The sequence below is a fragment of the Plectropomus leopardus genome, chromosome 7, assembly GCF_008729295.1.
Source record: "Plectropomus leopardus isolate mb chromosome 7, YSFRI_Pleo_2.0, whole genome shotgun sequence".
NCBI lineage: Eukaryota > Metazoa > Chordata > Actinopteri > Perciformes > Serranidae > Plectropomus > Plectropomus leopardus.
In genome coordinates this window covers 19,818,408-19,832,040 of record NC_056469.1, presented here as the reverse complement: position 1 = coordinate 19,832,040, position 13,633 = coordinate 19,818,408, and the positions used below count along the sequence as shown (strand labels likewise).

The following is a 13,633-nucleotide window of genomic DNA, read 5'->3' as shown; positions in this document are numbered from 1 at the left end:
GTCTGGTCTTCAGCAGGTGAAATATACACTCAGCTGAATTGAGGTCAGTTGGCTTAGTAGGCCGGTTAAGAGGAAAACTCCCTGGTTATTTTTTTTAATCTAGAAGAATTGCCCTGCATTGCTACAAAAATAGGAGGGTTTGTATAAAGAGGGCTTACCTCTTTAAAATCAGTACATTACCAAGAACCACGCCGCAACAATATGTCGTTCAAAGGTTTATTGTAAACTGAAGGTATGGTTGTTGTGAGTGGGGAAGGTGGTGGAAGAAGAGGGACGTCTACTGTCAGGCCGGTCTGGGAGGTTGTCTTGATGGCCGGGTAGAGGGAGACTCAGAGTGGGGGTACCGTCTTGACGCGTGTCCACCCGATCTGATTTCTGAGCCCAGACGTGACTAGAACGAGACATGGGAGAGGCGTGGACAAGAATGAACAACAAGAATCGTGGGGGAGAAGGAAACAACGTAGGGACGGGGAGAGGGGAAGGAATGGACGAGACAGGAACGCAAATAGACAAGGGAAAGGGAGGGTGGGCCAAGAGATCTGAGACTAACAGAGCAGAATGGGTTGATCAAGTAGGCAGGCAGGTACAGTAATTTGAGGTGTGGTTGAGGCGTGGTCCTGCTCCCAAACTTAAGTTAACAAATAAACTTCATGTCTTTCCACCTTCAGAGACTTTTCATTTAAAATTAAATGTACTGCAGGGGAGACAAACAGTGACGAAGTGTGTCATTCACTAGTATTTCCAAACTGCAGTGTATGTTTGTGTGTTTCCACAGACTTGTTGCCACATTCTTGCCTCGAGCAGGTGTGGCAGTTATAGGCGAGTATCTGAAAATCCTCAGACAGCATGTTTTTGTGTACATCTTCGCACCCGCAGGTCGGTTTTCCAGATGGGACTGCTGCTGTAAGTGCGTGAGTCAGCGTGTCTGTTGAGACGCAGTCGTCATACCTGAGTGCTACCAGACATGTCTGTCTGTCTGTGAGGGGCTTTTATGTCAGAAATTTGTGTGTGAGGTTTAAAGTCAAATATCACCTTTCCAGTTTTTTGTAACTTCACCCATAAATCTTCTCTACAGCTCACTTCTGATCTCAGATTTTACAGACAAAACAAAGTAGACGATGAAAAAACGACATCTCGGGGCTACATTTTTACGCACCTTTCTCCCTGACTAATATGATTTTATAAGTTTAATAACTCTGAGAAGTTGAGGTTGTAATCTTAAAGACAAACTCTCCCAAAGCTGGCACAGTCCGGTCTCTTTGGCCGCATAATTCATGACTCGAGCTGGCCAAGAGGAGTCACAAAGGGACAGACGCTGGAAATGCAACTTCAACTTACAACATAATCACATGGTAGTTTGACCTAAATTCATCATACTGCACTATGTCTCTAAAATGGTCCCACTGACCTCATGTGATGTTTTTTCTTTTATTTTTTCAGCAGCAAAGAAATGAGTTTTGTGGATAACCAGATTCCCCTCAGAGGATTATGAAATGTATAATACAAATCTAATTTTAAAAGTATATTTCAGCTTGTCTAAACTCATGCACTTAACTTAAACAAATGTGATGTAAAAGTTATTCAGAATCACTACACCTTTGAAGCATTAACCTGTTGCCATGATTACCTTGCCATTTATCACCATAATGACAAAGGTATTCCCACCACAAAAGCTAATCTTAGATGTAAACAGATTTATCTTATCTTCTCCGACCATCTCCTGCCCAGATGAGGCAGCAGACAGAAAGAAAAGCATTGTGGGTTATGTGCTACAATTAACGCAGGCTCACACAGCGTTGTGGGCTGCTTTTGTTTGATGTAATTACAGTGTGTGTGTGTGTGTGGAACAGAGCCCGGGGCAAGGTGTGAAGTGGTTTAGTCATCCCTGTTCATCAGCAGAAAAAAAGAAAGTAACGTGTCTGAATGTTTTTCCGTGTAGGAGGAGGGGAGGGGAAATGTTTGTGCTACAAAGCCAAATGGCAAAGGCCACAGGATCAGAGAGTCAGGGCAGCAAACACACCTGTTTGAAAAGGCCACCAGTGATAAAAGAGTTGGTGGGGACATGAGATGGAGATAGATTTATTAAGGGCTTTCATTCTAATGAATACGCATGAAAAAGGTCCCGGCGCCTCCTGACACAATATGTCCTTGGCATTTAATGCCAATGTGTGTGTATGTTCAGTCCATTCTCAATCCAAAAGTGTAAAATACTGCTACTCATACTAAATACTTTTGCTTTTGGTGTAAGATTGCAACACTAAGCGCCACCTTTCGTGTGCGCATGAAATGCAGCTGGACAGAACCATTTGCAGTGTTATTTTCCTTTGGCAACCGGCCGGCAATAACCTGTCACATTTGCATTAAACGCAGCTGAATGGCATCAGATGAAATGCTGCTGGTAACAAAGTACTATAAGGATCTGGATCTAACAAACCCTGGGCGTTCATGCAGGAGTCCGGTGTTCACCTTCCATCTGAATGTGATGGGTTTTTTTTTCTAACCTTACCATGTGTCTCCTTCCCCCAGTCCTAACCATCTGTGTCCTTGTCACCTAATCCTAACCATCCGTGCCAGTATGTGCATTTGTTGACGTCCAGTTGGTTGCCATGTGCTTGTGTGTTGACGTAACTACGTTCTGCATCATCCCACCATATGCATTTGTTGACATCTCTGTTGTGGCATCCTGCAACGTACACAACAGATGCAGAAGTGGTGGATCTACTGCCAAGCGGCAACATGTGATGACTTGGGATGAGAAAGTGTTGCTATGTTGGGAAAATATCAGCCCAGTTTCCAGAAGAAAATGTGGCATTGTACATTTCTGCAAACCACAAATGTGTTAGATTTGCATGTTTTATATCATCATTTAAAAAGTGATGTAATATATGAGCCTGTCATCAGCCAGTGGAGGGGGGGTGGTGGTGGATGGTGTGTCACCTACTGTTGAATCCTGCCAAGCTGCAGAACTAGAAGTAATTAGGCAAATTATTGCTGTTTTTAGTGCGACTTTTTAGCCCCCCAAATGAGGGTAATTTTTTAACAATCGATAGGTGGTTTTCCAGCTGGGATAGAAGCTTGAAAAGCATGACCTTTTCCTAATCATAACTAAGTGCTTTTTGGGCCTGAATATAACCAAATGTTAGCGACAGTATTGTTAAGACATTTTAAGTTTCAATGTATCTGTAACATCTGAGGGTCCCAACCTTTTTCTTGAGCGACCCTTTTTCTATCATTGAGTAAATTGACGATCACAGTCTGAGTGATATATTGATGAATATTTCAAAACAACACTGCAGAACAACAGATAAACTGTACAAATAACCTAAGTAGTAAACAGAATAATTGCAAGATGTTTGTAAGCTATTTGGGTGAATTTTGAGCAGATTATTTCCTGTGAGGCTGGAATCAGTGATGGGTTTTTTTTTTTTTAATTTTTAGGAACTTTTATATGATTCTTTTTCTGTGTATTTTATTTATTTATTTTATTAATCATACATGTTTAATAGGCTTTGTTTACGAAATGTTCAGGGTTTTCTTCTTCCTGATGCTTGGCATCTATTAGCTCTTTGGTTGATCAGCTGCATATTTTTCTACTGCAAGATGAGCAAGAGTTTAGCAAAAGGTGAAGGCACTGTGAACATTGGTTGTGTTTCAGTCTTCACAGTGTCTTTATCCGGTTAGATGAATTTGTAAGTTTTATCTTTGAAAGAAAGGTTGAGTTGAGTTTAAGTGTGTTTTTTTAATCCCCTTAAGAGTAAGAAGGGAACCAGTCCTTTACAAAATAAAGTCCAAATGTAATGTATCACTTGTTTTTAGAAATATCAAATGCCAACATTTTTTTCAAGTGATATGTTGAATTTTCAATCTGATTTAAATTTGACCTGCAAAATCACAAGGCCCTCCAAAGTGCAGCCAGTTTCAGAGAGGGTTGACCTCTCACTCTGGAAATATTGTTTGTTTTATATATTTATGGTTAAATAAAACAAGCTGCAGAGGGGAAACCGTGTTGTGGTTGCTGTGAGGACAACGACTGAGCTTAATGACGGTTAAATGTTTTATCAAACTCCGTAATTTACAACTTTGCACACTGTTTTTGTTATCCTGACAGCCATGCTGCAGGTGAGGTTTACAGCTCAATCAAGCACAGTCCTGAGACGAGCTCTAATCAGGCAGATTAAGTGTATTTGTGTGTGTGTGTGTGTGTGTGTGTGTGTGTGTGTGTGTGTGTGTGTGTGTGTCTGTGTGTTTGGACCTCTGAGATGGAAACAATCTGCACACAATGAAGACTGATTATGCTCTTTGAAGACTAACCTTTGTAACATTTATCACATGTGATAAATATGAAACAGATACAAGTCATTCAGCATCATGATCATAATGACAAAATATGAATGTTAATCTCCATCATTTTATTTTTACAATTGTCCCACAACAGCAGAACTGTACGACTTTCTATTTAAATGCTTCACCTAATCAAAATTTGATAAGTTTCAGTGTAAAGTGTTAAAATGTAAAAATACTCCCACATGATTATTTATGTTGTGTATGTCAATGTTTTTTTTGTAAACATTTTTTACCTCATTAAAAGTTAAAGGGGCTCTATACAAAATGCTGAAATTTCAGAATTAAGCAGGAGGGAACCCATCATGGATGTGATGTGACATGACGTTGTTAACAACCATCAGCCGGCTTATTTTAGGACAAACCATGATGTTTTCATGTATGTATTTTTTTCTAAACCTAACTTAAAAACATATCCTTGTAGAGTGATTCGTATGATATCCTACAAAAATGCAAACACAGCAGCATGATATTCTATAAATTTGCACTCTGCGAATGATGCACAGTTGGTGCAGTAGCCTGTCTTGAAGAGATAAACCTTAAACACAAAGTGTTACATTGAGTCCTTAAAAAGGACTGTATGCATCTAATGAGCAGAAACTGTGCTTTTCTGTGAAAATAGAATTGATTTTTGAAAAGACACAATAATTGGCATGTCATCCCTGAACATCCAAACCAGATGCAGGAGGGTACACAGTGCATCATATTTTGACGTGTAGGTCCACTGACAAAGAGGCGGAACTTGATGAGTTGAAATAAAAATGTTTTTGGGAACTGGAGGCTGGACGATGATGTCGTCTTAAATATAAGCGGTAACCGCCATGTGGACGTAATGCAGATCAGTGAAGATTTACGCACGGCTGGACCGAAATACTAAAACAAACCACAAAGAAGTTCAGATTACAACACTCACAGAGGGAGCGTCACTTCATTATCTGCTTCAGACACCATTACTCCACTATGTCTTTAAATCATAAATATGTGGTTTACTTCTATGTTAATGTCATATACAGAACATTTGACAATGGATCAAATGATTGTGCCACAAAAATAAATACATTGCGGTTTGTGATGGTGACTAATAAAAATAAAATTCAGCTCCAGTGGCATGTTTATGTCTGCTGCAAAGTTGGGCCTTTTAACTCGGGCGTTAAGGGGGATTTTGTCTGTTTTGGAGCCAGCCTCCAAAGGCCATTTGATGAACGGCAGCTTTTGGCATTTTCGCACTGGCTTCATTTTTTAGCCTGTAGTTAAGTTAGTTGCTGCCTGGTAATGATGAATGAGACTTATTGTCTAACACTTCTACTTTATGAGTATTCTCATAAAGTATTATACTCGAATTACACTTGTTTACCTCCTATTTGGAAGTTACTAAGAAAAATATAGTATGTGAAAAGCTGCTGAGAGTCTTTGGTTTTGTTTTATCTCCACTTATAAACAAATCAAACAAAAAATCCCACTGATAATAAAAAGCAAACACATTTTAAATGTGATTTAAGACATGGCAGACGTTTCATCCACCACAGTCTCCCTCTGCACAGACTGCAAACCATAACTGTTCAGTATCTGATGCTTTCATGCTCTACAAACCCCATTTCCACTGAGCGTTGCTCACTTGGTGTCATAAAGCTGCAGTGTGGACCTCAGCTCTGCATAGAGGCATCAGATAGTCGGCAGCATTCATCAGCTTTCCCCCCAAACAAGCCACTCTCATGATGAAAATAAGCTTTTGTGGAATAAATTTACCTCCCGGGCTTGTTTTATGGTCTCTGACACAGAAACTGGGTGAGTTACATAAATATATTCAAAAAGCTGAACATGTCGCTGAGTTGCGAGCGGGGGGGAGATCTGTTCTGACTCAAACAGAGACTGACAACTGTGGAGGTCTGGACCAAACTACCGAGAGTCACCGAGATTCACAGGAGCCACGATGACAGCCCTGAAATCTGACTGACACCGGGAGCACATGGAAATAATGGAGGCCAGTCGAATATAAAAAGCATGAACTCGAGCTTTGGGTGCATTTGCTCACGTAATATCCACCTTTTATAGGGCGTATCGTCAAATTCAAATGGAAACGTCAACAAAGGCCCTTAAAATGAAAAGGAAACTGTGTTGTATCTGAGGAAACATGGCACAGTGAGAGAGGAAACGGGCGTAGATCAGGGAAAAAACAGGAAAGAAAAGAAAAGAAGGAAAATAAAGATCAGAGTTTTATTGAAACTCATATTTTTGGCTCTTTTATGAAGGATGGCTTTGGTGTATATGTGATAGAGACAAGATAGACACATACTGGAGACAGTTGTTTTGTAGTTAAAGGGTAAAGGGAGCCCCCTGCTGGTTAGAGGAACAACAAACTGGATACTGATTAAAATCATGCTCTAGTATTTGCTGATTTTATTATGAAGAAAAGGGGATTACCGCACTTTAAAGCGTCAATAAATTCCCTGCACCTCAAAGAAAATAAAGCAAGTGATGTGTGTGTTGCCTTCTACTTTTCACATTTCTGTTGCTTTTGTCACATTTTTTAAATTTTGTATTGAAGAGCCAATCTGCACCTCAAACGAAAAGAGAAACTGTGGCCCAGAACAAATTCAAGAAAAGCACAAGGAAAGCCCCTTTCCCCCAAAAACTATCAAAATAAGTGAACCAAAAATAACACCTAAAATAGGGCTAACAATGATCTCAAATCAAAGGGCTTCAAAATAACAATGACTGTGGTGTTCGTAGGCAGCAGGCTTCGTGCTCCTCGCCACCTGCCTTCTTTTATAGCCTGACGAGTCAATCAGCTCAGGTGCAACTTGTTTGTGCATCAGAGGGTCTGGAGATGCACTGGACAAAAAAAGAAGAAAAAAACAGGGGAACTAAAAATAAGTATGTTACATAAAATTAAGAAAATTTGAAAAACTGTTTAGTCATGCTATTTGTGGCTCGGGAAAAGAATTTAAAACAAGATTTTACACGTTTCAGAACAAACTTATCAGTGCTTTAATTAAATATTGTTTATCCCAGTGGAGATTATGAAGCCTTGTCATCTGTTGTTTTTCTGTTCATTGTTGTGTTGCTCCTGTGTCATTTTTGTCTCTCTGATTGTGTTCTTGTGAATGTTTCTTGTTCTCAGGTTTCTCTTAAAAATGATTTCTGTAAGACTCCCTGATGAACATAAAGATAAAATAAAATGAAAAAAAATGATGCACTAATTAGGTGAACTAGGTTGTTTTCACTCTGATGTTTGAGCAACTCTGTGGACAAGAAAACTTGTCCCTCACATTAGTCAAAGGAAGAGTGTGTAAAATTTAGGTGCATTTGTTGGCAAATAGTGAGAATTGCAGATTGCAAGATGCTGTTTAAAATGGTAAAAACACTGAGTAAAGCAGTTGCACGTTAAATAATCTGTGTTTTTCTGATGCTGCTCATTGCAGAGGGGCTGTGAATTAATTATTATGCTTTGTTGGAACTTTTACTGAAGTAGTGTTTATTATAGCAAACCAGAAACAAAACAGCATAAAACAAACATCAAATACATAAACCAAAATCAGAGATAAAATAATATGTAAGGCCTTTTATGTCACAAAATTAGGAATGTTAAAAACTCACACTTTGCACAGTCTCAGTCACAATCAGAAAATTAAAGTCAGATAAGTCATCAATGTCAGCGCACCTGACCTGACACACATTTCACACATTTCATTTAGTTGTGCAACACTTTTTCCCTGACGTCCGAGGAGAGGAAAAAAATGGTTTATAAATATTATGTAATATTTGTGTCACTCTGCCAAATCTCTTCACAGAAATCCCCTGCCCTCTGTGCAGGTTAAGTGAGATAATCCTGAACTAATCCTGCTATCACAGCCTTTAATCTCTTAATCTGGTTTTTGCTAAACGACAGATTAGATCGAGTTTGCTGACAGGTGTGAGGGCGCCTTTTTGTGGTTTAAAAAGCACTTAAGGAAAGTCACCATACAAATCCAAGAGAGTAGGTTGTATTCTGCTGCCAATATACCAGGTTAAACTCTGGATAAAGTAATAACTCTGTTGTATATACCTCTACCACACTACTGTCGGCTACATGATGCATCTCAAATGGGTAAAGAGGCACCTATAAACTCTGGAGGCAGATTTGCATTGTACTTCCCCCTTATCTCCAAGTAATAATAACAATTTCATCAATTTATGCAACTCTCTTGTCATACAAGCCATTGTTGAAGTCCCCTTTGTGAAGTAAATTTATTGTTATTTCATACTGGAATAGAGGTTTCAATAAGTATATTACAGAGTAAATCCAGGACCTAACTTTGTGTCTCACAGGGACAGAGGAGTTTTTATTTTTCATCATACATAATAGTATTCCTCCTTGAGGGGTCACGGTTATAAAAAACTGATTTATTAGAATGTTTCTTGCTGGTTGTAAAAAGACATTTATGGAGCCCGAACATGAGTTCAGTAGTTCAGATAAAAAGGGACTTTCACAATAGCTGCGGAGTTTGTTTTCAGGACATCCTGTGTAAAATATAGCCTCTTTCTCAAACTTTCTGCACACTCATCTACATAACTCCTTCATCATATTGTTTATATTCGCCACATTCCTTCATCACTGCAGCTAGTTGCTCTTGGTCTTCAGCTCTGCCAGCTTGCTGGTGACAAAGTTCCACTTGAATGATGCGTTCTCACTTCCTCCTCCCAGGGAGACATATTTGGAGAAGCTGTTGTTGCTGCTCTGTTCTCCTCCGCCGCCTCCTCCTCCTTCACTCCCCTCTCCCTGAGGGATCTGCCCATCCTGGCTCTCCTCCCCTCCGGCCTGTGTCGCCCCCTCCTCACCCTGACCTGCTGCTGCCGCCTCGTTCGCTGCAGCAGCAGCGGCTGCAGCTTCCGCCTGCTTCTTGGCAGCCCAGTTGGCTGCAAAGCTATCCCAGAATGCTGTGCGCTTAGTGGGTCGAGGGGGAGGCTCCTCCGGCTTTACTGCAAGTGGACTGAGGATTCAGAGAAAGTGGTGGAGTTATTTTTAAGAGTCAATTATAAGTGGCGGCTTTGGCTTGGGACTCACCTCTGTCAACCAGATGTTAAGTATGTAGGTTTTACATTTTAGTTTAGTTAGTTTAGTTTATTTTTCTAGTTTTTAACACACTGGTAGTAAGTAGAATTACAGTTTCAGGCAAACAAACATTACTTAGAGGTAGAACTGCTCTGAGGACTGAAACAGCAAAAATAAGTTGGTGGACAAACTGGTTGAAAATAAGGTCACCTGCAGGTCGACATTGTGGGAAATACACTTTTGCACTTGCTGACAGCTGGATGATACCACTGCCTATATGTTCACTATATACGAAGGTTTTTAGACCCATCCACCTACCTATGCCCCCGCTTGTCCTACACGGATTTTCTCGCTCTTTATACTGTGACAGCTACCCACAGTTTCAGAAATGCAGCTGCGTGGTGCATCTCATACCTGCTACAGGCTGCCTCAGGGCGCCGCTGTCTGACTTCAAGGGCCGCTGAACAAGCATCGGCATTTGAGAGTTGGGAGTGAGATTGGCATTTGGCTAGCTTAGTTTACCATAAAGACTGGAAACAGGGAAATATGGCTACAATGGCTTCATCCAAGGTAATGAAATACCACAATCTGATTTTGTAAACTTAGATTTTGTTTAGATCAATTAGAAGTGAATTAATTTTAATTAGTTTTAGAGGTGCTGGTCATCAGATTTTGTAGCCTGGGACAAAGCAAGTCTTGCTCTTTCTCTGTTTTCAGTCTTTATGCTAAGCTAAGCTAAACTGAGTAGTGGTAGCTTCATATTTAGCGGACAGATAACTTTCACAGTTAATTATGCCATGAAGCAAATAGTCTAATCTAACATAAACTTATTACAATGACCTTTCAAGTAAATTTAGCCCTGGTCATTTTGCCAAGTCTTGCAAAATTTTGACTTTATTTTGATTTTAGATCAAATTTTCTTTTTTGTCATCTGATTTGTCAGTGAGTCAAATTCTGTCACTGAAGTTTATCTCAACCTACAACATTATCTGGAGTCTCTTGAAGTGCCCAATATTTTTGAAACTGTTAACACATATCATACACAGACTCCTCACCCCTCAAAAAAGAATAAAAAAAAGCTAAATATTCCATGTATACAAACCCCACACATGACACAAGGTGAAAGCTCAACATCTGTCCAGGAGGAAGGAGGACAGACGACAACAGAGCAATATTTCCACTCACTGGTCGGCGACTGGAGGGCTTTCAGTCTCCTCGAGAAGCTGGTGTTCATCGTCTTTGTTGAAGAGAGATGATAGTCTGTTCCAGCTTTTAGTCCCGGCCCCCTGCATCTGGACAACCACACACTCGGAGTCAAAGGTCAAAGTAGGTGAAGGCTGTTTCAGCTGAACAACTGTGACGACTTCTTTAATGATTTTACAACCACTTATCATGATATTGTGCATTGGGATACATTTAACAGTTTTAATGACTACATTATTTGTCTCATAGGTCTAACTTTGATGCTTTTTTACATATATAAAATGTCCAAACATTAAGCAAGAGCTGCAAATGTTCACACACTTTCTTGGCCAGCTGGGATACTGCGTTGGGTCCTTCATCCTCTTGCACTGGACTCACATCATTCCCCACTTCTGTGACCTGTGACAGCAGAGATAAAAGACAAAGTGGACCTGTCCACACAGCAGTCTCCTGATGTGACAACGGATGCACAGGTTTTGTGCACATATGTCGCCATCTAGTGCATTACATGGACACTACAACCCATAGAAAACCTACTGGACCTAAAAGTGCACATGAAGACATGTTTATAAAGAATATAGAAGACATGGAGCCTGAAGTAATTTAGTCTTTGGAAATTGATTTTTTTTTACACTATTTCCACATATGTGTATGTTTTGACATCATGAGGTCACAGTGATACGCTTTTGTTGTCTCATGTTTCACAAGTGCGCGTGGAGCAATGTCGACTCAAATAGCACCAATGACAACTCTGCACATGCATCCAATTGGAAACTATCTCTTCAAACACATACACAGTTTTCCCCTGTCAACTAAATTTGAAGCTGTCGGTGGGTTGGTGTTTGTGCATCTCCTCTCTGCCATGTCAGTCAGTCAGTCAGTGGAATGCCAACTAATCCGTTGTTCATCTCCCGTGCAGGATCGAGTTTCTGAGTCCTCGAGAGATCTGGGTCAACGCAACACTGTGTCTGTTTGGCTGTTATCAAACTTCTGATGGAGTATGGGCGTAGCTAGGAAAAGTAGTGAAGGAAGAAGTCAAATACTGAAATAAAAGTACAAGTTAGAGTCCTGTGTTCAAATCCTACATGAGAAAAAATACTGTCAGTGATGCATCAATGTGTAAGCAGCATTAACTGTTGTAGTTCTCAAAAATGGAGCTAATTTTACTTCACATACTGTCTGGTAGTTTAATCCAGTGGTTCTCAACCAAAGAGATGTCAAATAAAAGTGGTACATCATGAGATAATGAATGCTGAAAGAAGAAGAACCATGCTCTGTAAAACAAATGTGTGTTAGTTAATGGAATTTTCTCTCTCTTTTTTTTTTCTTTGTCTTTTTCAATGAAAAATTGGACACTTTTCCCTCACTGGGCCTTGAAAATGTATTCAAATAAAACAATCTGGGAAGGTTATAAAAGGAAGTGTTTGTAACGGGTCACCAGCCAAAAAGATTGTGAACCACTGGTTTAAACATAACCTGGAAACTACAGTACTGGATAAAAATAATGTAGTAAAAAGTACAATATTGTCCTCTAAAATGTAATTGTTGCCGGAACATAAAGCAGCATAAGATGTTAACTATACCTAGAAATTGTACTAAGTATTTAGTTAAATGTGATGTGATGTACAACACTTCAGTTATAATATGCTTCATTGGGGCCGTAAATATATCTGGAAACAGAAGATCTGCATGCCAGAACATGGTTTTATTGGTTAATAATTTTGCTGTCAGGACTCAAAATGACCAAAATACACTGGAGGAAGTCTCGTGTAGGCCTTACTTCTGCCTCAAAGTTCCCTTTGCAGAGAATACAAAACATCCTGAGTTAATCTGACCCTGCGATGAATAAAAAATGATGAGCAACAAAACCTTGGGACCTTTTGACTTCAGTGCCAACAACCACATCAACTTTCTGACACTTTTATACATGTGTATGAATCAGTAAGAAGGAGAAAGTGAGAAAGTTGTAGAGTCTGTACCTCATCAGCAGTGCCCTCCTCATACTCAGGGTTGAGAGTCTTCAGCACTTTGCTCTTGTAAACTTTCCACATTGGATTCATACTTGCACAGTTAGATGCTCAGGCCGCAGACCTGTGAAGACCTCTTTATGTCTCTGTGGTCCACCCTCCAGCCAAGTCTCCACTTCCAGCCTCGGCTCGTCTCAGTTGGGCCAACTTTGACCTGTTTCCATGCATAAACGTTCTCAGCAGTTCAGGGAACACGGTCAGTTCAGCACAGAGGGCTGCACTGTTTCATAGCGTTTCGCAGATTATGTCTCGTCTCGTCAAGCCAGCGGAGATGACAGCTGCTTTCGTCCCCACAGAGTGTCTGAACAGGTAAAGCTAAAAAGCTGTGCTGTCCGTGCATGCGCCCACACAGGTGCACGCACGCACACACACACACACACACACACACACACACAGACTAAATTCAGCGTCACGGTTCAGAATCCCTGCCTTGGTTACCTGGAAACAGGTGTGGATTTCCTCATGCATATTTCAGAGGGTCTCTTTCCCAGAGCCAGAGGTCCATTGTCAGCCAGTGTTGGTAGACTGGCTCCTGTAACCCTGACGCACACAGAGACACATGCACAGTACTGACAATATTCATGTTCAGATGGCTTGATTTTTATATAGGATATAGGAAGACTTTTTTTGAAACATGCACTAACTACTTGTTTATCTGTGTTTCCCTATGAATTAACTACAAACACACACACACACACACACACACACACACACACACACAAACCTGCAGTTTATTTATGGAAACACAAGTTTGTAGCATCAGCTTCACTGTTACCTGGCCACTTCCTTGTTAGTCCTCCTCCTCTGCTCTCATTGGTTGCCACAGCCATATCAGTCGAGCACCAATCAGTTTCAGGTGCAAAGCAAAGTCGGGTTTTTTTGTGGCTGGTCACTTGGCAACCTGAGAGGACTGAGGGGAGTGTCGCGCAGATAAAGAGAGATGTATAAAGCTTTGATGACTGATCGGGTTTCACCCCACAACAATACAGACGAGTACAGAGATACATGTGGTTTTGCTTAATTGCTTGAA

General features: G+C 40.4%; 1 protein-coding gene across 1 annotated transcript; it reads right to left on the bottom strand.

Moving 5' to 3' along the window:
• Nucleotides 1-7,904: 7,904 nt before the first annotated feature.
• LOC121946282 (uncharacterized protein C1orf232) lies at nt 7,905-12,978 on the bottom strand. The gene is made up of 4 exons (XM_042490785.1): nt 12,556-12,978; nt 10,898-10,975; nt 10,559-10,665; nt 7,905-9,311 (listed from the first exon to the last, which is right to left on the bottom strand). The coding sequence occupies exons 1-4, from the start codon at nt 12,634-12,636 to the stop codon at nt 8,942-8,944; spliced, it is 636 nt and encodes a 211-aa protein (XP_042346719.1). The 5' UTR covers nt 12,637-12,978; the 3' UTR covers nt 7,905-8,941.
• Between the last annotated feature and the right edge of the window lie 655 nt (nt 12,979-13,633).